General features: G+C 46.6%; 1 protein-coding gene and 1 long non-coding RNA gene across 6 annotated transcripts in view; one reads left to right on the top strand and one right to left on the bottom strand.

Annotated features, from left to right (window-relative positions):
- NRDE2 (NRDE-2, necessary for RNA interference, domain containing) overlaps positions 1-15,789 on the bottom strand; it is a 49,055-nt gene extending 33,266 nt beyond the window's left edge. For 3 of the 5 annotated variants that reach the window (XR_015133851.1, XM_086319147.1, XM_086319150.1), the window contains exon 1: positions 15,473-15,789. Coding sequence is in view for 2 of the 5 variants with exons in the window: in XM_086319147.1 (XP_086175273.1) it covers positions 15,473-15,530 (58 nt within the window). In the remaining 3 variants the exon portion in view is untranslated. Of the gene's footprint in view, positions 1-366; positions 558-15,472 lie in introns of all 5 variants that reach the window. The other 2 variants (XM_086319148.1, XM_086319149.1) reach the window with 2 other exon arrangements.
- Positions 15,695-26,226, top strand: LOC147363851 (uncharacterized). The gene is made up of 2 exons (XR_015133852.1): positions 15,695-15,878; positions 24,425-26,226. It is a non-coding gene; the product is annotated as an uncharacterized LOC147363851 (long non-coding RNA).
- The last annotated feature ends 330 nt before the right edge of the window (positions 26,227-26,556 follow it).

Genomic DNA, 26,556 nt, shown 5'->3' with positions numbered 1-26,556 from the left:
AGTGTGGCTTAAAATGCAACGAGACTGTATGTGTTCTATCCACACGCTAATGAGCATAAACCTCCCAAAGCATCAGGTTTTCCTGACCCCGAATTCGATTTAGACAATTCTGAAAAGTTAAAAAAAAAGCATAAAAACTTACCATACTTAACAGTATTATAGAAGATTCAGGTATTTTTATTTAAAAGAAAATTACAATGTTCTAGCCTAGTATCGGTTACTTTGACCTGTTATACACTAACTTTGGACTTCCCAGGTAACTCAGCGGTAAAGAATCCACCTGCCAAGGCAGGAGACGTGGGTTCAACCTCTGGGTCGGGAATATTCCCTGGAATAGGAAATGGCAGCCCACTCCAGTATTCTTGCCTGTGAAATCCCTTGAACAGAGGAGCCTTGCAGGCCGCAGTCCATGGGGACACAAAAGAGCTGGACATAACTCAGCAAGTTGGTGCTGTTGGTAAACACAACAATCTTCGTAGAGCAGCGTAACATAAGCTTTCCCTTTAACAGCGCTCGGCGAAGACAGAAATGGAAGGTGTCCGCTTTTTAAATGAGCGCTAAAATTATACAAGACACGAATAATGGTCATCTCTGGGCGGTGAGGTCGAATGCTCAAAACATTTCCTCTTCCTGCTTATCCATTCACTTCTGACTCTTCTACAATTTACAATTTCTAAATTGCCTACCCTCTGACCTTTAGCAGTCTTGGCTGGGAAGGAAGGGGAAGCGCAGGGTGGCGGCAAGGCGGCCCACGGAGGGCAGGGACTTCGTCCCGCTCTGTGTGGGAGCCAGGGCACAACCCCACGCTCAGGAGAAAGAACGCACAGAACGGGGGACGTGGGGGCGAACGGGGGAAGTGGGGGCGAGTAGGGTGAGTTAGCCCGCGTGACAGGTGCACCGGGACATAACGCATAGGCTCACCGTTTAAAGCGCGCCAGTCACCGGCCTCTACGCGTCCAGAATTCCGCCACCCTCACCGCAAGTTTAGGACGTCTCCACCCTCCCCAAAGAAACCCTCACCCGCTGCGGCCACGCTCCAGCACCCACCTCCTGCTCTCCCACACAGCCCCCCACGAGCCCTAAGCACTGAGCTACTTTCTATACATTTGCCTCTTTTGAGTATTTTAATATAAACAAGATCATTCAATACATGTTCTTTTATAACTGGCTTCTTTCACTTGACATAATGTTTCCAAGTTCGTCTCTGCTGTAGCGTGTATCACTATGTCACTCCATTTTATTGCAGAATAACCTCACTGGAAAGGACCTTGATGCTTAGAAAGATTGAAGGCAAGAGAAGAAGGGGCAGCAGAGGATGAGATGGCTGGAGGGCATCACCAGTTCAGTGGACATGAGTTTGAGCAAGCTCCGGGAGATGGTGAAGGACGGGGAAGCCTGGCGTGCTGCAGTTCATGGGGTTGCAAAGAGTTGAACACGACTTAGGACTGACCAACAACAATAATTTTAGTTTATGGATATCCGTCTTCAGTTAGGGGCCATCTTGTCCACGGTCAGTTGAAGGACACTTGGGTTGCTTCCACTCTTTGGCTGCTGTAACAAACCCTGCTAAAAGCATTCAGGCACCGGTTTTTATGTGGACACATGTTTTCAGTCATCTTGGGCAGCCATCTAGAAGCAGAACTGCTGGGTCCTATCGGAACCCACGTTCAGCACTTTGAGGAACTGCCAGACTGCTTTCCAAATTGGCCGCACCGGTGTATACTCCCGTGAACAAGGTATGTACGAGGATTCCAATTTCTCCGCATCACTGCCCACTCATCCCTCTGTCTCGTAGGTTCCAGGCACCCTACTGGGTGTGCTGTGTTTTCTCACTGTGGTTTTGATTTCCATCTCCCTGGTGACTCACAATGGTGAGAATCTTTTCATGTGTTTGTTGGCCCTCCATAATTCAGGAGAAACAGTTATTCAAATCTTTGGCCCATTTTTTAATTGGGATGTGTTTTTACTATCGAGTTGTAAGACTTCTTTATGTATTCTGTATTCTAGTCCCTGATGCTAAGTGCATCGTGGTGAGGAGGAGATAATGGAATGCATGTTCCGACATTTCACTTGCTGCTGTATCCCCAGCACTGAGACCGATGCCTGGCACACATCAGTAAGAGTTTAATAAATATCTGTGGAAAAGACGGGGTGGAGGAAGGAAGGAAAGCTCCTGCAGAGAAAAGAGAAAAGGCACAGGAAAAAAGGGAAAGAAGAGAGGGAATCTAGCTACGGAGGGCCTGACTGCAGGCCAAGCAACAGATTAAGCAACTTACATGTTTTAATCCTCCCAACACCCCTCTGCAGGAGGAACCACAATCTCCACTGCACAGAGGAGACTCGAGGGATGGAGTAAGCAGTGCGGCCTGACCGAGGGAGCGCCGAGACTGCTGCTCACGCAGGCTTTCCTCCCGTCTCCTTTCTCCTTCTCTGGTGGTTCCCTTCCCTTGGGCCTGACTGGCAAGAGGTATGTGAAAACAGTTCCTGTTGCTCACTGAGATCCAGTTATTTTCACAATAGCTGGATTCTACCACAGTGAAGGACAGGGGAGCCTGGCATGCTGCAGTCCATGGAGTCGCAAAGGGTCAGACACGACTGAGCAAAAACAACAATCACACACAAAGGAGAAGTGGGGAAGATGGACAAACAACACGCAGGGAGAGAAGCTCTCAGAGCGTTAGACCCTCCGTAAACATTCAGATGGTGGAGACAGCCTGGAGGAAAGGAAACGCGCCAGAGCCGCGGAGTGCGTGCCCTCCAGAGCCCTTCAGGAGGCATTAAGGAAGCTTTCCAGAAGGAACGGCCACCCACTCCAGGATTCTTGCCTGGACAGAGGAGCCTGGTGGGCCCCTGGAGTCGGGGCGCCTACGGTCCATGGGGTCACAGAGAAGGACACGATGGAGCGACTGAGCACAAGGCTGCATTTAAGGTTTTGCCATATGGGGCCACTGTGGAGACGAAAACAGTAGCTTATAAAGAACTAAAATGCTTGAGTTTTGAACTCAAATCATCACTGACCCTCTAAGTGACCTTCATCTCAATCAAATGACCTTTTGTAGGAAGAAAGCGTCTTTGACCTGATAAGAAGTCGCTGTTTCCTCAGGTGGGCAGCAGGGCAGCTAGCATATCAGCAGTGAACACACATGGAATATTTAATATTCACTGATGTCAGGCTTGGAAAATTGGGGAGATCACCTAGTCCAGAAATTTTCAAGTTTTTTACCAAGGAACTCACTGTTGATACGCAGCCTTTCAAAGAAGTCCAAGATGAAGGAGAGAAGCAGGATACTGCTGCCGAGGGCTCCCAGGGAGCAGAGCCTTGATGCCCCTCCCTCTTCCACAGATCAGCAGTCCCCAACCCTGGGTCTCAACTCTCCACCCAGCCACAGCTAACTATTCACCTCAACAAAGACACTGTTTTTCCTAAGTCTCTTTGCAGGTGGCACAGCTATTACGGCAATTTTCCTACTGTAATCTCATTATCTGCATGTCAAGTCTTCCAATCAGACCCTAAGCCAAAGGTCAACAACTCAGATCTTTACAGGGACCAGATGAGTAGATTACTGTGACACTATCGAGAGCGGCAATAGAAAAAAAGAAAACGACAAACGAAAATACTCTGCCAGCCAAACAACTACACGACCGCTCTACACCTCCTGCTGCCAAGGTTCCAGCTTGCCTCCACTCGTCCCACTTCCTTCTTCCCAAACCGAGAGCAACAGGAGGGCAGGAGCCTCAAGGTCCCTCCTGCATCCTCTTCTCCAGGCACAGTGCCTCGGGACAAAGCAGGTGGGTCAGTATTTGCGGAATAAATAGAACGAATGAGGCTCTGTATCTCTGCGTCCTTGTACTCCAGCACCTGGTTTACAGAGCTGGAAGAATCCGAGATCGTCAAAAGGATGCCATGATCTGGGTATGAAGCTCCACTTCGTAAATTTTCTGGTCTTCACTGTACATGCAGATGTAATCATTAAAGAACGGAACACCCACTGCGTGCACAGGCACAGCTCCAGGCTCTGGAGGCACAGTGGTGAACAAGTCCCTGCTCTCCTGGGGCTTCTGTTTAATCCTAACACTTCACATGATACATTTGCATTGTTAAATTTTAATTACACAGAATCCTGGAAAGCCATCTGAGATCCAAAGATAATTATAAATCAGATTGAAAAATCCTTTTCTATATTTACTTACATCCTCAAATAATTTGCAAATGCTGATTATGTATGTAGATAATCGTGCTAAGACCAAGCAGGATGTATCATGTCTCAGAGAAGATCGGCAGGGCACCACTAGGGTTTAAGGCAGAAAAGCCGACTGGCTGATAAAACTTTTGTCCCTGCAGGTAAGTAAATCACAGGCTGAAACTTACCTGGAAGTTAGCACCCCGCTATATCAGGTGGGAATACCAGACCACCTGATCTGCCTCTTGAGAAATTTGTATGCAGGTCAGGAAGCAACAGTTAGAACTGGACATGGAACAACAGACTGGTTCCAAATAGGAAAAGGAGTTCGTCAAGGCTGTATATTGTCACCCTGTTTATTTAACTTCTATGCAGAGTACATCATGAGAAACGCTGGGCTGGAAGAAGCACAAGCTGGAATCAAGATTGCCGGGAGAAATATCAATAACCTCAGATATGCAGACGACACCACCCTTATGGCAGAAAGTGAAGAGGAACTCAAAAGCCTCTTGATCAAAGTTAAAGTGGAGAGTGAAAAAGTTGGCTTAAAGCTCAACATTCAGAAAACGAAGATCATGGCATCTGGTCCCATCACTTCATGGGAAATAGATGGGGAAACAGTGGAAACAGTGTCAGACTTTATTTTTCTGGGCTCCAAAATCACTACAGATGGTGACTGCAGCCATGAAATTAAAAGACGCTTACTCCTTGGAAGGAGTTATGACCAACCTAGATAACATATTCAAAAGCAGAGACATTATTTTGCCAACAAAGGTTCATCTAGTCAAGGCTATGGTTTTTCCTGTGGTCATGTATGGATGTGAGAGTTGGACTGTGAAGAAGGCTGAGCGCCGAAGAACTGATGCTTTTGAACTGTGGTGTTGGAGAAGACTCTTGAGAGTCCCTTGGACTGCAAGGAGATCCAACCAGTCCATCCTAAAAGAGATCAGCCCTGGGATTTCTTTGAAAGGAATGATGCTAAAGCTGAAAATCCAGTACTTTGGCCACCTCATGCGAAGAGTTGACTCATTGGAAAAGACTCTGATGCTGGGAGGGATTGGGGGCAGGAGGAGAAGGGGACGACAGAGGATGAGATGGCTGGATGGCATCACTGACTCGATGGACGTGAGTCTCAGTGAACTCCGGGAGTTGGTGATGGACAGGGAGGCCTGGCGCGCTGCGATTCATGGGGTCGCAAAGAGTCGGACACGACTGAGCGACTGAACTGATCTGATGCCCATACACGTGCCTAAGAAAGGAAGAAGGGGAAGGTGCCAGGCAGAAAAACAGCTTTAGACCCACTGCCTAACAAAACCAGGCAGGAACTGGAAGAACCACATTATCTGAGACTTTACACAAAATAATACGAATCATCGTGAATACTTCAAGTGCAAATCTTTTTGTGATTTGAATAAGTTGATTTGAACTTTATATAAGTTTTTATATAACTTTATTTCTCCATCACCAGGGAAAACGCTTTGATTCAATCCCATTATAGATAGAGGAGGCTTCCCTGGTGGCTCAGACAGTAAAGAATCTGCCTTCAGCACAGGAGACACAGGTTTGATCCCTGGGTTGGGAAAATCCCCTGGAGAAGGAAATGGCAACCCATTCCAGTGTTCCTGTCTGGGAAATCCCATTGACGGAGAAGCCTGGCGGGCTACAGTCCACGGGGTCGCGAAGAGTCGGACACGACTAAAGCACCTCACAGACACAGATGAAGGAAAGAAGGAATTGTCACAGATTTAAACTTTAGACACAGATGTTGAGTCACGATTGGATACAATGCCCTTGTTCTGCAGCCATTTATCATTGTGTTATGGGTATCCTCCGCTTTTCTACAGTTCACTTCATGGCACTTTTTTTTCCCAAAAGGCCTACATGAATACCTATTTTCGCTAGCCTAAAGAAATCCAAAGAGGATTTTAGTGCTTACAGGAAAAAAAAAAAAAGGCAAAAAGCAAAAGGAGCATTCAGCATTCGTGTTGCAGCGAGCACCCCAGGCAGACAGGGGCCCCGCCACACTCGCTCCCCAGGAACCAGGCTCAGCATCTCAGCACCGAGCCGCCACAGCGTGGAACTGTCTCTGCTTTATCAGGATTTACTCTGTGCATCCCTCAGCAAGGTGTGTCCTAAGGTAATCGTTTCTCCACTTAGGGGAGGTGTCACAGGAAAGCTCTGCCTTCCAGGAGAGGAGGAGACCAGTGTAACATAGGCGCACCGACTGTTCCCATGAACAGAGGCGAGCACCACCCTCCAGGGACGCCAATTCCAAAGGACTCCAGGGCTCTATAACGTGTGCATTAGGGAAGGGCGTGCCTCCTTCAAAGAACAGTGCACCAAGCTCTCCATCTGGCTCCTGACAGAGTCTAAGAGCACAAGTTTTCATGCAGAAAGCACCTGGAAATGTGGCTAAGAACTGCACGGAAGACAGCGAGTACAGAGGACCTCCGCAAGGCCAGCCTTCCCAGAGCTAACACACTTGGAAGAGGCCCCGGGGTCCAAGGGGGAACGGGAGCAGCCACGCCCAGCATCACACTGTCACAGCGCGGCTCACAGCCCACGTCCTGGTGCCCGGAGGACTGCGCTCAAACACCGGCGTCCTCGTCTGCTCGCTGCGCAGCCCTGACGAAACACTAGCCCCTCGTCTCTCCCAGGCTGCCCGTCTTCACTGAGGGCCAGCCACTGTTCTGAGTTCTGGAGATGGTCAGTGAGCAGGACATGCCCAGGATGGCCCTCAGGGGGCTGCACACGGGCACTCGGTCACGTGCGGGAGACGCAGGCCAGTGAAGAGAAAACCCACAGGGATGGTGGCATCACAGTGCCCTAGTCCAAACTAGGCAAGGTGAGAAACAGCTGCCCGCGAGGACAGCTCGGTGAGACCGAAACGGTGAGAAAACAGTAGGCACACGCGCTCCTAGGAGGCATCAAGGCAGGGCGGACGGCTTACACAGAGGCCTGAAAGGGAGACGGCGTGACTGTCACGCAGGAGGCGCTGTTATGGCTGAACCTCTGGGGGTGAGAGCAAGTGGGAGCAAAATGGAGCCAGAGAGACTCAGGGGCCTTAAAAGGCCGTGATGGTGTTTGTGTTTACCCAGAGCAACAGAGTCAGGCCTATGGTTCAAAAGCTCAGCAGCAAAGAGTCGTGTTTACGAGAACACACGCTTCATCTCCATCAACGCCCAGGCCCACCTCGATCCTGGCATGGGTGTGGTGGAGTAGGCCTGGGGCTCCTCAAGTGAGAAGCCAGAGACAGCAGGAGGGTTTCAATGTTGTATGTTGCGGTTTTTTAGTTCTGAAATTAAAATATGCAAAATTTTTTTTAAAAAAAGAGTCCATGATTTTGAAGCTAGATTGCTTGAGCCCAAGTCAAAGCCCAAATCCTGGGCTCTGTGTTTCTGCTTCCTTCTCCTGAAAAATGCTGACGATAGTACTGACTTCATAGAGTTGTTATGAGGATTCAATGACTTAATACGTATTTGTAAACATTTAGACTAGTGAATCGCATATAGTTTATCCATGTGTACTTGATTTAAAATGTGCTGATTTGTGTTGTACAGCAAAGTAACTCCATTATACACACGTGTGTGAAGTCACTTCAGTCGCTCTTTGCGACCCTACGGACTGCAGCCCGCCAGGCTCAGTGCATGGAATTCTCCAGGCAAGAAGACTGGACTGAATTGCCAAGGCCTTCTCCAGGGGATCTTTCTGACCCAGGCACTGAACCCACATGTCTTATGTCTCCTACCCTGGCCGGCAGGTTCTTTACCACCAGCGCCACCTGGGAAGCCCCCGTTATGCGCGTCCTGCTTTATATTCTTTTCCATTATAGTTTCCCCCAGGGTTCTGAACCCAGTCCCTGAGCCGCTCAGTGGACCTTGCTGTTTATCCACTCTGTACAGAACAGTCTGTATCTACTAACCACACACTCCCAGCCCACCCGCCCCCAGCCCCTTCCCCTGCGGCACCACGCGGCTGTTCTCTATCCCCGAGGCCGTTTCTGTCTCACAGACAGGCTCATCCGTGCCACAGTTCAGACTCCACATGTGAGTGACACCCCGTGGTGTCTGTCCCTCGCTCGCACCGCTGCAGGTGGCGTTCTCGCGCTCTGGCTGAGCAGTGCCCGCTGTGCGTCTGTGCCGCACCTCCCTCGGCCCTTCACCTGCTGATGAGCAGCCAGGCTGTCTCCACGTCTCGGCTATTGTAACAGTGCTGAAATGAACACTGGGGTACAGCTATCTTTTCAAAGTACTGTCTTCTCCAGATACATGCCTGCAAGTGGGGCTGCTGCTCATATGGTAGTTCTGCTTTTAGTTTTTTAAGGAGCCTCCACAGTGTTCTCCATCGGAGAAGGCGATGGCATCCCACTCCAGAACTCTTGCCTGGAAAATCCCATGGATGGAGGAACCTGGTAGGCTGCAGTCCATGGGGTCGCTGAGGGTCAGACATGACTGAGCAACTTCACTTTCACTTTTCACTTCATGCATTGGAGAAGGAAATGGCAACCCACTCCAGTGTTCTTGCCTGGAGAATCCCAGGGATGGGGGAGCCTGGTGAGCTGCTGTCTATGGGGTCGCACAGTGTCGGACACGACTGAAGCGACTCAGCAGCAGCAGCAGCAGCAGCCACAGTGTTCTCCATGGTGGCCTCCAAACTGACATTCCCACCTGCAGAGTAGGAGGGTTCCCTTTTCTCCACCCCCTCTCCAGCGTTTGTTATTTGTAGACTTTTTGATGATGGCTATTCTGACCCGTTTGAGTTGGTACCTGATTGTAATTTTGATTTGCTTTTCTCTAATAATTAGCAATGCTGAGCATCTCTTCATTGTGCCTATTGGCCATCAGTATGTCTTCTTTATAGAAACGTCTACTTAGGTCTTCTGACCACTTTTCAACTGGGTCCTGTAGCTTTTGTTGTTGAATAATATATGAGCTATTTGTATGTTTCGGAAATTAAGCCATTGTCAGCTGTGTCATTAGCAATTATTTGCTATCATTCTGCGGAGTGTCTTTTCCTTTTGTCTATGGTTTCCTTTGCTGTGCAAAAGCCTGTACGTTTAATTAGGTCCCATTTGTTTTCTGTTTATTTTTATTGCCCTGGGAGACTGCCTAAGAAAACACTGCTAACATTTATGTCAGAGACGGCTTCCCTGATGACTCAGTTGGTAAAGAATCTGCCTGCAAAGCTGGAGACACCGGTTCGATTCCTGGGTCGGGAAGATCCGCTGGAGAAGGGACAGGCTACCCACTCCAGTATTTTGGGGCTTCCCTTGTGGCTCAGCTGGTAAAGAATCCGCCTGCAATGCGGGAGACCTGGGTTCAATCCCTGGGTTGGGAAGATCCCCTGGAGAAGGGAAAAGACTAGTCACTCCAGTATTCTGGCCTGGAGAATTCCACGGACTGTATAGTCCCTAGGGTTGCAAAGAGCTGGACATGACTGAGTGACTTTCACTTTCATGTCAGAAACACATGAACTTCCCAGGCAGCTCAGTGGGTAAAGAATCTGCCTGCAATGCAGAAAAGCCAAGTTCAACCCTTGGGTTGGGAAGATCCTCTGGAGAAGGAAATGGCAGCCCACTCCAGTATTCCTGCCTAGAGAACCCCACGGACAGAGGAGCCTGCCAGACTAAAGTCCATTGGGTTGCAGAGTCAGACACGACTGAGCGACTGAGTACAAGAGCACAGTCTCATTCATACATTCATGAGCCTCATCTCTTTCATCCCAACTCTGTCCAGATGTCTGACTCCCAGGCAACAATGTTTTATTAGAGTAGACAATCCTCATCAATCTGATGATGCAGAAAGAAAAGCTCAAGAACTGGAAGGATCACACCCTGGGGGCTCTCTGCTGCTCCTAACACAAGGGAGGCGCTGGACACCTGTTTGTTGAGAGAATGAATTCTGCTGAACTCAGCCTCCCCAAAACACTTACTAACTATGATGCCTACTTTAATCCTGGCTTAACTCTTAACAGAACTGAGAGAGTGGAGGACACAGCCTCTCTCACTAGCTTTGGTATTGCTGCCCAAGAGTTGTGCTGTTTTTTTTTTTTTTAATTAAAACTGCACACATCAGTACTAACACCATCTTACATTTTCATAACACTTCACAGTATAAGGCCAAAGATAAAGTACTTCTGTTTTTAACAGCAAAACACCAGAAACAGTCTAATGTCCTTAAGAGGGACTGACAGAATAAAGTCAGTGACAGTCACTTGATGGAGTACTAGGTACCAGCCAAAAGAACTGAGAAAGATTTATATACGCCAGTGTAGAATGATCTCTGGGATTTAAGGCAAAATGCAGAATACTCTGCAATTAAGAAACAGAAATGGGGGGTGGGGATAAACTTGGGACTTGGCATTAACAGATACATACTATATGTAAAATAGAGAAACATCGAGAACCTACTGTACAGCACAGAGAACCACATTCTGTAAAAACTGTAATGGAAAAAACCTGAAAAAGAACATATATATTTAGCTGAATCACCCTGCTGTACACCTCAAACATGGTAAATCAACTATACTTTAAAGAAGAAAATGAAGGGAAATGCAGTTGCTCATATTAAGGATAAAAAAAATGGAAGGATACCACTGTCTAATAAAAGTTCTAACCGGGAGGAGAAGGTTGGAGAACAGAGATGGAAGTTTTTTAGGTGAAAGACCCATGGGCAGCTTCATAACGGATGTAACAGGCTGTCCAGGAACCCACTGGTCCATCTTACCCACTAAGGGAGAGGAAACCAGGCAGCTCAGCCTCATGATTTGGATCAATGCCAAGTGCAGAGCAAACCCAATGAGGTATTTTCAAACTGAACCTAACTCTCTAGATCTAACCACCAGCTTCCATGAAATTCCACTGTTAATACTGTTCATGGGCTTCTCAGGGCAAGAATACTGAAGTCTCTTGCCATTCCCTTCTCCAGTGGACACATCCTGTCGGAACTCTCCACCATGACCCGTCCGTCTTGGGCGGCCCTACACGGCATGGCTCAGAGTTTCATTGAGTTAGACAAGGCTGTGGTCCATGTGATCAGATGGGTTAGTTTTCTGTGATTGGGGACTTCAGTCCGTCTGCCCTCTGATGGAGAACGATAAGAGCTTAGTGGAAGGTGCCTGATGGAGAGACTCACTGAGGGGACACTGGGCCTTGTTCTGATGGGCAGGCCAAGCTCAGTAAATCTTTAATCCAATTTTCTGTTGATGGGTGGGGCTGTGTTCCCTCCCTGCTATTACAGATAGGACACTGAAAGATGAACTCCCCAGGTCCGCAGGTGCCCAATATGCTACTGGAGATCAGTGGAGAAATAACTCCAGAAAGAATGAAGAGCCAAAGCAGTAACACTCAGTTGTGGATGTGACTGGTGATGGAAGTAAAGTCTGATGCTGTAAAAAGGAATACTGCATAGGAACCCTGAATGTTAGGTCCATAGATCAAGGCAAATTAGAAGTGGTCAAACAGGACATGGCAAGAGTGAACGTCCACAGTTTAGAAATCAGTAAACTAAAATGGACTGCAATGGGTTAAACAGTAGATAGTAGTGTATCTACTACTGCGGGCAGGAATCCCCCAGAAGAAATGGAGCAGCCATCATAGTCAACAAGAGAGTCCAAAATGCAGTACCTGGATGCAATCTCAAAAATGACAGAATGATCCCCATTGTTTCCCAGACAAACCATTCAACAGCACAGTAATCCAAGTCTGTGCCCTGACAAGAAATGCTGAAGAAGCTGATGTCGAACGGTCCTATGAAGACCTACAAGACCTTCTAGAACTAACACCCAAAAGAGATGTTCTTTTCATTATAGGGGACTGGAATGCAAAAGTAGGAAGTCAAGAAATACCTGGAGTAACAGGCAAATTTGGCCTTGGAGTACAGAATGAAGCAGGGCAAAGGCTAATAGAGTTCTGCCAAGAGAACACACTGGTCATAGCAAACACCCTCTTCCAACAACACAAGAGAAGGCTCTGCACATGGACATCACCAGATGGTCAATAATGAAATCAGACTGATTATATTCTTTGTAACCAAAGATGGAGAAGCTCCGTAAGTCAGCAAAAACAAGACCAGGAGCTGACTGTGGCTCAGATCATGAACTCCTTATTGACAAATTCAGACCTAAATTGAAGAAAGTGGGGAAAGCCACTAGACCATTCAGGTATGGCCTAAACCAAATCCCTTACGATCATACAGTGGAAGTGAGAAATAGATTCAAGGGATTAAATCTGATAGAGTGCCTGAAGAACTATGGACAGAGGTTCGCGACATTCTACAGGAGGCAGGAATCAAGACCGTCTCCAAGAAAAAGAAATGCAAAATTCAAAATGGTTGTCTGAGGAGGCCTTACAAATAGCTGTGAAAAGAGAAGCGAAAGGCAAAGGAGAAAAGGAAAGATATAAGCATCTGAATGCAGAGTTCCAAAGAATAGCAAGGAGAGATAAGAAAGCCTTACTCAGTGATCAGTGCAAAGAAATAGAGGAAAACAATAGAATGGGAAAGACTAGACAGCTCCTCAAGAAAATAAGAGATACCAAGGAAACATTTCATGCAAAGATGGGCTCGATAAAGGACAGAAATGGTATGGGCCTAACAGAAGCAGAAAATATTAAGAAGAGGTGGCAAGAATACACAGAAGAACTATACAAAAAAAGATTTTCATGACCCAGATAATCACAATGGTGTGATCACTCATCTAGAGCCAGACATCCTGGAATTCAAAGTCAAGTGGGCCGTAGGAAGCATCACCATGAACAAAGCTAGTGGAGGTGATGGATTTCCAGTTGAGCTATTTCAAATCCTGAAAGATGATGCCATGAAAGTGCTGCACTCAATATGCTAGCAAATTTGGAAAACTCAGCAGTGGCCAAAGGACTGGTAAAAGTCAGTTTTCATTCCAATCCCAAAGAAAGGCAATGCCAAAGAATACTCAAACTATCACACAATTGTACTCATCTCACACGCTGGCAAAGTAATGCTCAAAATTCTCCAAGCCAGGCTTCAACAGTACTTGAACCATGAACTTCCAAATGTTCAAGCTGGATTTAGAAAAGGCAGAGGAACCAGAGATCAAATTGCCAACATCCGCTGGATCATCGAAAAAGCAAGAGAGTTCCAGAAAAACATCTATTTCTGCTTTATTGACTATGCCAAAGCCTTTGACTGTGTGGATCACAATAAACTGTGGAAAATTCTTCAAGAGATGGCAATACCAGACCACCTGACTCGCCTCCTGAGAAATCTGTATGCAGGTCAAGAAGCAACAGGTAGAAATGGACACAGAACAGACTAGTTCCAAATAGGAAAAGGAGTATGTCAAGGCTGTATATTGTCACCCTGCTTATTTAACTTACTCTTTGCGACCCCATGGACTGTAGCCTACCAGGCTCCTCTGTCCATGGGATTTTCCAGGCAATAGTCCTGGAGTGGATTGCCATTTCCTTCTCCAGTGGATCTTCCCACTCAGGCATCGAATCTGGGTCTACTGCATTGTAGACAGACGCTTTACCGTCTGAGCCACCAGGGAAGTCCCATGTGCAGAGTACATCATGCCAAATGCCAGGCTGGATGAAGCACAAGCTGGAATCAAGATTGCTGGCAGAAATATCAATAACCTCAGATATGCAGATGACACCACCCTTATGGCAGAAAGTGAAGAAGAACTAAAGAGCCTCTTGATGAAAGTGAAAGAGGGGAGTGGAAAAGTTAGCTTAAAGCTCAACATTCAAAAAACGAAGATCATGGCATCTGCCCCATCACTTCATGGCAGAGAGATGGGGAAACAATGGAAACAGTGTCAGACTTCATTTTCTTGGGCTCCAAAATCACTGCAGATGGTGACTGCAGCCATGAAATTAAGACGCTTGCTACTTAGAAGAAAAGCTATGACCAACCTAGACAGCATATTAAAAAGCAGAGACATTACTTTGCCAACAAAGGTCTGTCTAGTCAAAGCTATGGTTTTTCCAGTGGTCATGTATGGATGTGAGAGTTGGTCCATAAAGAAAGCTGAGCGCTGAAGAATTGATGCTTTTGAACTGTGGTGTTGAGGAAGACTCTTGAGAGTGCCTTGGAGTTCAAGGAGATGCAACCAATCCATCCTAAAGGAAATCAGTCCTGAATATTCATTGGAAGGTCTGATGCTGAAGCTGAACTTCCAATACTTTGGGCCACCTGATGTGAAGAACTGACTCACTGGAAAAGACCCTGATGCTGGGAAAGATTGAAGGCGGGATAAGGAGACGACAGAGAACGAGACGGTTGGATGGCATCACCAACTCAATGGACATGAGTTTGAGCAAGCTCCGGAAGTTGGTGATGGACTGGGAGGCCTGGTGTGCTGCAGTCCACGGGCCCGCAGACAGTCGGTCACGACTGAGAGGCTGAATTGAACTGAACTGATAGGAAATTCTAGGGTAGAGAGGGGCTTCCATGGTGGCTCAGAGGTAAAAGAATCCGCCTGCCAATGCTAGAGGCCTGGAGATGTGGGTTTGATCCCTGGTTGGGAAGATCCCCTGGAGGAGGTCTAGGCAGCCCACTCCAGTATTCTTGCGGGGAGAATCCCGTGGATAGAGGAGCCTGGTGGGCGACAGTCCGTGGGGTCACAGAGGTGGACACGACTGAGGCACTGGGTAGAGAAGCATGTTAGGACACCATAAGGATTTGGTGGAAAACGTCTGTCGGACAAAGGACCCAGTTTCCTCACTGTGTGCCACAATTTTTAACAATGCAGAGCTCCTGGGAATGTTTAAGGCTTGAATAAAGTATGTAACACCGTTACCGCGCCTACAGTCAGCCTTCAGTAAATAGATGCCAGTGCTTATTCCCAGCAGCTGCGCCCACTATGTTTGATTGGGCTTCGGACCCTAATTTTCTAGCTCTGGTTCGGCCAAAAGACAGCCACCCAGCGATTCAGAAATAAGTAAAACGGGGAAGAAAGCAAGCTGTAATGAAGCACACCCAGCACTTGCATCAGGAGTCTCCCCCGTGAAAACACCACTGCTTCCGTTTCACAGGTGAAGTAACCGTGCCTCGGGAAGAAAGCGGGGCGCAAAGACACGGCTATACAGAAGCCCCCGGCCCGCGGCCTCTCCCGCCTCTCTCCCCCTCTGGACGCTACAACTCCGGCCCAGAAGCGCGCCGAGAGGCCGTCCTCCCAGAAGGCCCTGCAGCGCCGCGGAGAACTCTGGGATACAAGCGGATAAACAAACCCAAGGCAAGCGCCGAGAGCCGGCCCAAGGGACGCCCCTCCAAGCCCACCGAGCGCCTTCTTCATCCCTCCTGGGGGCTCACCTTTCCTCCCGCTGTCCGGAGCCTCGGCGACACCTGCAAAGGCGGGGAAGAGCGCCATGGTCACAGGCCGCGCCGCCTCCTCACCCCACAAAGATGGCACCGGGAGCCCGAGGCCGGCAGTAAGGCCGTTGCGGTGGCGGTGCACTCTGGGAAGTGTGGTTTTCTCTGTCGCTCCCTGAGCCTAGTCCTCAGCCATGGGGGCGGGGCGGAATAAAAAAGGGGCGGAACGAAAAGGGCGGGGTAGGGCGGGGCGGGGCGGAAGGGACCTCCTCCCAGTCATCGGTACCTGCTTGCTTCTTTGAGAACCAGGAAATTCTGAGAGTGGAGGTGCCAGTTCTTCAGAGCAGAAAGTTCTAGGAATTTGGAATTCGGATTCCGCGCCTGAGTTTACACCCTGACTTACTGAGTGAGTCAAGTTAATCAGATTCCCCAAGCTTTTTTTTTTATGAAATAAAAATTCATATTTTAAGGCAAGATAGAAATTGAAATGAAAATTTTCTCTACCCGTTGTACCTCCTCCCTCCCCACTAGTGTGCATTGTGTATCTGCATTTTGCATTAAGGAGCCCTTCCCAGTGACAGAAGGACTTCCCAAGAGGCTCAGTGGGTAAAGAATCTGCCTGCAATGCAGGAGACCAGGGTTTGATCCCTGAATGGGGAAGATCCCCTGGAGAAGGAAATGGCAACCCACACCAGTACTCTTGCCTGGAGAATACCAGGGACAGAAGAGCCTGGTGGGCTAAAGTCTGTTGGGTTGCAAAGAGTCAGACACAACTGAGTGACTTGAATGCAAGCACACAGTCTCATTCTCTCTTCCGATGACAGAAATACCTGCTCAGTCATGACCATCAATTTATTTTGTTTGTTTGTTTTTCTGATGCCAACTAGGTAATTCCTTAGAAGATAACATTCCTTTCACAATCCTGTAAGGGAGTCACCGATGACCCACCACACAGCTTTTAAGTGCAGACTTCTTTGGTGAACTCTATATACAATGCCAATATGTCATTTCCCTCAAAGATGGTGACTGGTGCAGAACAGACTGGTCAGGGGAACTTGGGAGAACACTGGGTCACATATTATGGAAATTCTTGGCTTAAATGCATACTTATGACTTTATTAGTGTTACTAGCTATTTTATTTATATTCTGCCTAATCTATAAAATCATTTCTTGCATTTCACAATGAGTGACTGAGCCTCAGATAAAGTGATGTGATTAGATGATCTGAAGTGATTGATCAAACACATAGTTCTATAAGATCAAAGCTCGTAATATTCTAGATATGGGAAGAAGCAGCAAGAGAGGACGGTTTCCTGAACTGTAGCAGACTAGTAAGACAGGCTGTCCAGGGCTTCCCTCGTGCTCTAGTGGTTAAGAATCTTCCTGCTGATGCAGGGGACATAGGTTCTATCCCTGGTCCAGAAGGATCCCACATATCTCAGAGCAACCAAGCCTGCGTGCCCAAACTATGTGAGTTAAAGCACTGGAGCCCCAGAGCCGCAACCACTGAGCCCGTGTGCCGCAACTACTGAAGTCCACGTGCCTGGAGCCTGTGCTCCGCAGCAAGAGGGACCACTGCAAGGAGGAGCCAGAGCACCGCAATGAGAGTGAGTCCTGCTTGCCACAACTGGAGGAAGCCCACGTGCAGCAGTGAAAGACCAGCGCAGCTAAAAGTAAATAAAAGACTTAAAGACAGGCAATCCAGAGGCTTTTGGTTACTATTAAAGGAGCCTACTCCAGTAACAGTGCATTGAGTGGACTATCAGGTAAATCTTTTCCTAACCTGGGAATGAGCATTCCTAGCTCATGACAAACTGGTCATGAAATGCCTCCCAAACCTTGGTCACAATTCAAACCAAAAGCGTGGGGACTGTAAAATAAAGAATGTCGCCCACCATCCAGTTCTACAAGAATCAAGTCACTAGGCACTAAAGCCACTAAAAGGAATTTGTGAAAGGAATTCAGGGCAAGTATCAGGATGAGACTGCTCTGGGAGAACGGGACGGAACTGACCCTCAGGTAGTTAGAGGTTTTCAGAAGACAATTTTATGAACCCAATTTCTTGCATCTTCTTATACTTAGAAAAGCACTAAAAACATTAACTAAGATATCTGTTCTTCCCAAATAGCAGTAACCTTCTACCAAGATGAGAGGTAATTGCATGTAAGAAAGGGAAAGTATTAGTCGCTCAGTCGTGTCCAACTCTTTGTGACCTCACGGACTGTAGCCCAGCAGGCTCCTCTGTCCATGGGGATTCTCCAGGCAAGAATACTGGAGTGGGTTGCCATTCCCTTCTCCAAGGGCTGTTCCCAACCGAGGAGTTGAACCTGGATCTCCTGCATTGCAGGCAGATTCTTTACCATCTGAGCCACCGGGGAAGGCCTGATTGCACGTAACCATTCACCAAAATCACATACATGCTGCCTCTTCCTGTACCTCTTCAGAACAGTTCTCAGAGTTATCTGGGAGATCATCTCCTGGATTACAATCCTCAGGTTGACTCAAACAAAATTTTCCATTTCTTTCCTAGATTGACTATTGATTATTTTTGTGTGTGTGGACAGTTTCCTCTGCAAAATGTTTAGAAGGTTAAATGAGCACAGAGGTAAAGTGCTTAGACTGGTACCTGGCTCATCAAACGCACTTAATACAAGTTAGCTATTACGTGAGTTGGGACTGCCAAGTCTGACTCAAAGCTGTGTGAAATAGCCAAACTTCAAACAATGTATCATTTTGAATATGTTAGGAATGTAAAAGAATTCAAGGTCCTCTCAAGCTCAAAGATTTTTGCTGGTTAGAGAATATGTTCACCCACTTATGAACTATTCTTGACTTAGGGAAAAAATGAATGTAATGGAGACTGCTCCCAGAAGTATATGGTGAAGGAACAACTTAGAGTTCATACTATCTAGCACCCCTCCCCCTGGAGCTCCCTGGAGGCTCAGATGGTAAGGCATCTGCCTGCAACGCAGGAGACCCAGGTTCGAGCTCTGGGTCAGGACGATGGCCTGGAGAAGGAAATGGCAACCCACTCCAGTGTTGCTGCCTGGAGAGTCCCATGGACAGAAGAGCCTGGCAGGCTGCAGTCCACGGGGTTGCAAAGAGGCGGACATGACTGAACGATGAACATTTCATTTCATTTTACTATCTAGAAGCAATCAGCCAAATTTAGAGAGTGGGAAATTATAGGAAACAGCCCAGTTTCTTCAATGAATCAGCATCTTTAAGGGTATGAGAGACTGCAATAGATTAAAAGAGGTTAGGGTTGTATCAACCAAATGAGATATATGGCCCCATTATGATTCTGGTTGGGAAAATTGTAAAAGGACCTTTTTTGAGATACATGGTAAAATTAAAAATGGATGGGGTATTAGATGGCATCCGGTCCCACCACTTCATGGGAAATAGATGGGGAAACAGTGGAAACAGTGTCAGACTTTATTTTTCTGGGCTCCAAAATCACTACAGATGGTGACTGCAGCCATGAAATTAAAAGACGCTTACTCCTTGGAAGGAAAGTTATGACCAACCTAGATAGCATATTCAAAAGCAGAGACATTACTTTGCCAACAAAGGTTCATCTAGTCAAGGCTATGGTTTTTCCTGTGGTCATGTATGGATGTGAGAGTTGGACTGTGAAGAAGGCTGAGCACCGAAGAATTGATGCTTTTGAACTGTGGTGTTGGAGAAGACTCTTGAGAGTCCCTTGGACTGCAAGGAGATCCAACCAGTCCATTCTGAAGGAGATCAGCCCTGGGATTTCCTTGGAAGGAATGATGCTAAAGCTGAAAGTCCAGTACTTTGGCCACCTCATGCGAAGAGTTGACTCATTGGAAAAGACTCTGATGCTGGGAGGGATTGGGGGCAAGAGGAGAAGGGGATGACAGAGGATGAGATGGCTGGATGGCATCACTGACTCAATGTACGTGAGTTTGAGTGAACTCCGGGAGTTGGTGATGGAAAGGGAGGCCTGGCGTGCTGTAATTCATGGGGTCACAAAGAGTCAGACACGACTGAGCAACTGATCTGATCTGATTAGATGACATCAAGTAATTCTTAAATCTGTTAGATATACTAACGTACTATGGCACTGAGGTTACTTTTTTAAAGTTCTTACATGTTAGAGATACATACTGAAAAGCTCCAATACTTTGGCCACCTGAAGTGAAGAACTGACTCATTGGAAAAGACCCTCATGCTGGGAAAGATTGAAGGCAGGAGGAGAAGGGGATGACAAAGGATGAGATGGTTGGATGGCATCACCAACTCGATGGACATGAGCTTGAGCAAGGTCCAGGAGTTGGTGATGGACAGGGAGGTCTGCCAGTCCATGGGGTCGCAAAGAGACACGACTGAGTCACTGAACTGAACTGAAATATACTGGGGGTGAGGAGAATTCCAGGGAGCTCAGAGATCTTTAGTTAGGAAATGCATTAAGAACCAGAGAAGCAAATCTGCCGCTTTGAGGTTCTATCAAAATCTCCGGCTCTAAGTCACCTCAATTAATTGGGGCAGCTCCTCTCTCCCTTAGCAGGTCCCCTCCATCACCATCTTCCCCACTGTTTGGTATCCTTCCACTCCAGAAAAACAGGTTTAGAAGAATCAGGACCATACCAGTAAAACGTCTGTCATCAGGAAGGATCTGGGTAGGGACCTTCCTGGTGGTCTGGTGTTCCAGACTCCGTGCTCCCAGTTCAGGGACCCAGGTTTAATCCCTGGTCAGGGAACCAGACCACACATGCCTCAACTAAGGATGCCCCGTGCCACAGTGAAGACTGAAGATCCCACATGCCCGCAGTTAAGGCCTGGTGCAGCCAAGTAAGTAAATGTGAGAAAGACTAAGAGGAAGCTATCTGGACATATTTGGTATTTTCTCTACTATGGATGTGTGAGAAAATTTGAGACCTAAGAGACCCTTATAAGAACAATTTAAAAGTGTGTAAATGAGTAATTGCTTTAGACTTCTGCTTCTAAGTCAAAAGCTTGTATAGTTTAGGCAAAGTTTCAGAAGATGTAATGATTTAAAGTTTGCCATACTTTTAGGTATAATTCATTAGCTTTGTAAAAATCAATACTTGAAGAAGATTGAGTATTTTGGGGTAAAGGAAATACCCAAAGAGAAAGTAAAATGTATTAAATTTATAAATTTATGTAAAATGTATAAATGCTGAGCAGAGGTCAGCAAACTTTTTCTTAAAGGGCCAGAGAGTAAATATTTTAGGTTTTGTGGGCCAGAGGGTCTGTGCCACAACTCCTGGTTTCTGCCACTGTATTGGCAAAGCAGCCAGAAATAATAAATATATAAATGAATGGGCATGGCTGTGTTCTAATAAAACTTTGTTTACAAAAATAAATGGCGAGCCCACAGACTGTCATTTGCCTACTCCAAGAGGTCCTATATTTTGTTGAGAAGTGTTTCATTTGCAACCTTTATAAACTGAGAGCAAACATTATTCAAGTTTCCTAAAAATTATTGCTAAAAAATAAGTTATGTAATCTGAACTTGAACGTTTTAAGGCATTGTTCTACAATTAAATATTCCTTTATACCCAACAACCAGTTTTCAGGAAATCAAGGGACAAAGGAACATCTTAAACACCAGTAGGGGATAGAATCAGCACAACTCTGATGGTGGGAAACCGTGGAGCGGACTACCCGGTTTCATCAACAAATAAACTACAAGGAAAAAACAATAATAATAAAGCAAGGAGCCAAAAGGGAAAGAGACTTGAAGGACTTCACAAGTGGTCCAGCGATTAAGAGTCCAGCTGCCAATGAGGGGACACTGATTTGATCCCTGGTCTGGGAAGATCCCACATGCCTCGGGTCAACTAAGCCCCCGCACCACTGAGCCTGCGCTCGAGATCCTGGGAGCCGCAGCTGAGCCCGCTTGCCCTAAGGCCCAGGCTCCCCACAGAGGAAGCCGCCGCAATGAGAAGCCCATGCCCTGCAACCAGAGAAAGCCCCATGCAGCAGTGAAAGCCCTGCACAGCCAGAGATAAATAACAAGTGGTAAATAAAAATGTTAACGGAGAAGGCAATGGCACCTCACTCCAGTACTCTTGCCTGGAAAATCCCATGGATGGAGGAGCCTGGTAGGCTACAGTCCATGGGGTCGCTAGGAGTCAGACACGACTGAGCGACTTCCCTTTCACTTTTCACTTTCATGCATTGGAGAAGGAAATGGCAACCCACTCCAGTGTTCTTGCCTGGAGAATCCCAGGGACGGTGGAGCCTGGCGGGCTGCTGTCTATGGGGTCACACAGAGTCGGACACGACTGACTCGACTTAGCAGCAGCAGCAAAAATGTTAAAGTAAATAAAAGAAATTTGAGGGGCATACTGACCAAAAGTAATGCTGAGATCTTATTTGGATTCTGATTCAAACAAACTGTATAAGTAAAATGAGGACATTTATGAAACAGCTGAGAATTTGAACACTGGATATTTGACAAAATTAAGGGATTATTGTTCAGACTTTATGGACATGATAAAGGAGTTACAGTTATATATTTTTAAAGGCTCCATATCTTTTAGAAATACCTGCTGAAATGTTTGCAGGAAAAGTAGTGTGAGGCCTGAAAGAACAGTGAAAGTGAAGTCGCTCAGTCGTGTCTGACTCTTTCTGACCCCATGGACTGTAGCCTAGCAGGGTCCTCGGTCCATGGGATTTTCCAGGCAAGAGTACTGGAGTGGGTTGCCATTTCCTTCTCCAAGGCCTAGCATTAGGCCTAGGATTGGCAAATGTGAGAGCGAGTTAATGGGTGAGAATATGGTTGAAAGAGCATTGGCCCTTAGTTGATAGTTGTTAAAGCTGGGTAATATTTCATGGGAAATAGATGGGAAGCAGTGGAAACAGTGTCAGACTTTATTTTGGGGGGCTCCAAAATCACTGCAGATGGTGATTGCAGCCATGAAATTAAAAGACACTTACTCTTTGGAAGGAAAGTTATGACCAATCTAGATAGCATATTAAAAAACAGAGGCATGACTTTGCCAACAAAGGTCCGTCTAGTCAAGGCTATGGTTTTTCCAGTAGTCAGGTATGGATATGAGAGTTGGACTGTGAAGAAAGCTGAGTGCTGAAGAACTGATGCTTTTGAACTGTGGTGTTGGAGAAGACTCTTGAGAGTCCCTTGGACTGCAAGGAGATCCAACCAGTTCATCCTAAAGGAGACCAGTCCTGGGTGTTCATTGGAAAGACTGATGCTGAGGCTGAAACTCCAATACTTTGGCCACCTCATGCGAAGAGTTGACTCATTGGAAAAGACCCTGATGCTGGGAGAGATTGGGGGCAGGAGGAGAAAGGGACGACAGAGGATGAGATGGCTGGATGGCATCACCGACTCGATGGACGTGAGTCTGAGTGAACTCTAGGAGTTGGTGATAGACAGGGAGGCCTGGCATGCTGAGATTCATGGGGTCACAAAGAGTTGGACACGACTGAGCGACTGAACTGAACTGAACTGAAAGCTGGGTAAGAACTGACTCGTTAGAAAAGACACTGATGTTGGGAAAGACAAAAGCCGGGAGAAGGGGACGACAGAGGATGAGATGGTTGGATGGCATCACCGACTCAATGGACATGAGTTTGAGCAAGCTCTGGAAGTTGGTGATGGACAGGGAAGCTTGGCATGCTGCAGTCCATGGGGTTGCAAAGAGTCAGACATGACTGAGTGAGTGAACTGAACTGAAAGCTGGGTAATGTGAATGCAGCAGGAAGACTATTTTGCCTTTTTTGTTAGGTATATTGAAATGTTTCATAATACAAAATTTTTAAACTAGAAATTAAAAAGCTTAGTTTTAAAAAAGCATAGCAGTAAAAAGGAACAACCTCTTGATAGATACAGCAACATGAATGAATCTAAAAATCTGTGCTGGGTAAGAAAAGCCAGGCACAGAAGAGTACTTACTGGATGATTCTGTTGATGTAAAATTCTAGAAAATGCAAATTAACGTATAGTGACAGAAAAAGAATTAGTGGTTTCCTGGCTCTGAGAGCAGAGGGAAGGATATTCTATGTTGGGGGAGGTATGGAGGATCTCTTGGGGGTGATAAAAATGTTCTGTGTCTTAATTGTGGTAGTAGTGGTTTCATGGACATGTAACCATGTGTTTTTTTTAAGCTTAAAGCTTTTTTTGTTTTTAAACCTTACACTGCTGCTACTAAGTCGCTTCAGTCGTGTCCGACTCTGTGCGACCCCACAGACAGCAGCCCACCAGGCTTCCCCATCCCTGGGATTCTCCAGGCAAGAACACTGGAGTGGGTTGCCATTTCCTTCTCCAATGCATGAAAGTGAAAAGTGAAAGTGAAGTCGCTCAGTTGTGTCTGACCCTCAGAGACCCCATGGACTGCAGCGCACCAGGCTCCCCCATCCATGGGGCTTTCCAGGCGAGAAAAACTTTACACTAAGGTTTTGAATTTGTTATTTCAATAAACTGAACACTAATCTTTTAAACTAGGGCTCAGTAAACTTTCTGAAAAGGGTCACATAGAAATTATTTTAGACATTCCAGAACATACGGTCTCTATGGCAACTGAAATTTGAATTTTCACATGTCATAAAATATTATTCTCCTTTCTATTTTTCCCAACATTTGCAAATGTAAAAACCATTCTTAACTCATGGGTCATGCAAATCAGGGCGGGCCAGTCTGACGCTCACAGTCTGCCGGGCCGTGCTAAGTCACTTCAGTCGTGTCCGACTCTGTGCAACCCCAGCCTGCCAGTCTCCTCTCCCATGGAATTCTCCAAGAGTCCTGGAGTGGATCGCCGTGCCCTCCTCCAGGGGATCTTCCCAACCCAGGGATGGAACCTGCATCTCTTCAGTCTCCTGTACCGGCAAGCAGGTTCTTGACCACTAACACCACATGGATAGCTCATTGGACCCTTGCAAACTTTTTACTGTTAAACAAAAATAAAAGTAAACTTTTGAATGTCTTCTCTGCACAGGAAAAACTACCCCAGAAATCTTGACCTCAATAAAGTGAACAGACTGGCCATGAAGAATGAAAAAGACATCGGCATGAGACAGGGGCTGAAAACCACAGAAAAGAGTCTTTAAGCAATGTTGTTGGAGACACAACATGAACAGAAAGATTGTCAAGAGGCAGTTAGACACCAAGCAGGTAGGTGTGTGCATGCAGTACTTGTTTTCTGGTAAAATAGCACCTACATAATTCACAACAAGGACATCAAACCAGTCAATCCTAAAGCAAATCAATCCTGAATATTCACTGGAAGGATTGACGCTAAAGCTGAAGCTTCAGTACTTTGGCCACCTGATGCGAAGAGCCGACTTGTTGGAAAAGCCCCTGAGGCTGGGAAAGATTGAAGGCAAAAGGAGAAGGGGCGGCAGAGGATGAAATTGTTAGATAGCATCACTGACTCAGTGGATATGAATTTGAGTGAATTCCAGGAGATAACAGAGAAGAGAGGAACCTGGTGTGCTACTGTCCATAGGGTCTCAAAGAGGTGGACGTGACTTTTCAACTGAGCAACAGCAAACCTTAGGAAAAAGACAAGGTGATGGACACTTCTTGTTCTGGTTCCTTTGCCTCCTCTTTTCTGAACCCACAGGTGGTCCTTAGGAAAAAGACAAGGTCATGGACACTTCTTGTTCTGGTTCCTTTGCCTCCTCTTTTCTGAACCCACAGGTGGTCCTGTCAACACAACGTACCCTTGCTGCTCTGGCCCCATCTGATCGGCCAGGGTAAGGATGTGACCAAACCGGCCACGTCTTCAGTTGGTCGGTGCTCAACCCAGCTCTGACTCAAGCTAGGCCAAGCAAGGTTCTTTTCTAGGAATTTTGGAGCTAGAACTGAAAAAGAGAAACTGGTCTCTCTTTGTGTGTCTGGACTGCAAGATATTATAGTCCAGGAGCTGGTGGACAAGCAGAGAAAAGCTACCTGTGGAGAGAGAAGGATGAAAGCAGATATGAGTTGAAGTAGAGGGATACAGAGGTTTTAGAACTCTGAACCTAGTTGTTCCCGGAGCCTCGGTTCTATGCGTGGATTCTGGAAACAGCACAGTATCTCTCTCATCATGGATCCCTCGTTTCAGTTAAGCAGATGCCACGTGACTTTCTGCAAGAGTCCTAAATGATACAGAGTGAATGAGCGAATGAATGAGTACATGCAACATTTCCACACTCAGGGCCATAACCCCAGAGCCTAGAGGTGTCCAGTTAGTTTCAGTGATGGTGAGACTTTTAAACTGGTATGAATAGCACAGAAGGGAAACCTCACTAAAATGGAGTTGGGAGGCCAGAAGGGTCTCTCATACACCTACCACTTAGTCTCAATTACAGGAAGAACTGTCTACTAGAGACCCCAATAGAAGAACCATCAAGAAGGAGCCAGCAATTACATGTGCCAATAGGAAGAAGACAGACATTGTGTCTGCGAGAAAAATCCAATACTCCAGCACCGCAGCCAATGAGAAACTGTCCTTCCCCCAAACTCATACTGTTCTCTAATTGTATGTTCTCTCATACTGTTCTCATACTGTTCTCTAATTTTTGTTGTTCAGTCACAAAGTCATGTCCAGCTCTTTTCGACCCCATGGACTGCAGCGAGCCAGGCTTCCCTGTCCTTCATTATCTCATCCACCCCTCCCAGTGTCCGCCTTTTCCCTATAAAATGACCTTCCTCCCCTTTGTTTAGTGGACTTACGTATGGCTTTGGCTATAGCTTGCTTGTCCCGAATTACAGTTCCTCCTTTATTCCCAAATAAACCTTTTTTTGCGCATTGAATAACTGACTTTTATTTTTATTTCTTTTGATTTATTTTTAACTGAAGGATAATTATTTTACAGTGTTGGTTTGATTTCTGCCATACATCAGTATGAATTAACCATATGTCCTTCCCTCTTGAGACCCCCTCCCACCTCCCATCTCCCGCCCTTTCCCACCCTTCTAGGGTGCCACGGAGCCCCAGTTTGAGTTCCCTAACTGACTCTTATTTTTAAGGTCAACATTGGTCTATGCCAAACGTGAAAACTAACTCTTTCATCTAGAGAAGGATGGAATCTTCACCGACTAACTCAGGAAACTGGAGTAACAAGTGGATCAACTCTTTCAACC

The sequence above is a fragment of the Bos grunniens genome, chromosome 10, assembly GCF_055505025.1.
Source record: "Bos grunniens cultivar Pamir isolate PY7600 chromosome 10, Bosgru_T2T1.0, whole genome shotgun sequence".
In the NCBI taxonomy this organism is placed as follows: Eukaryota; Metazoa; Chordata; class Mammalia; order Artiodactyla; family Bovidae; genus Bos; species Bos grunniens.
This window is presented reverse-complemented; position numbering and strand designations above follow the sequence as displayed.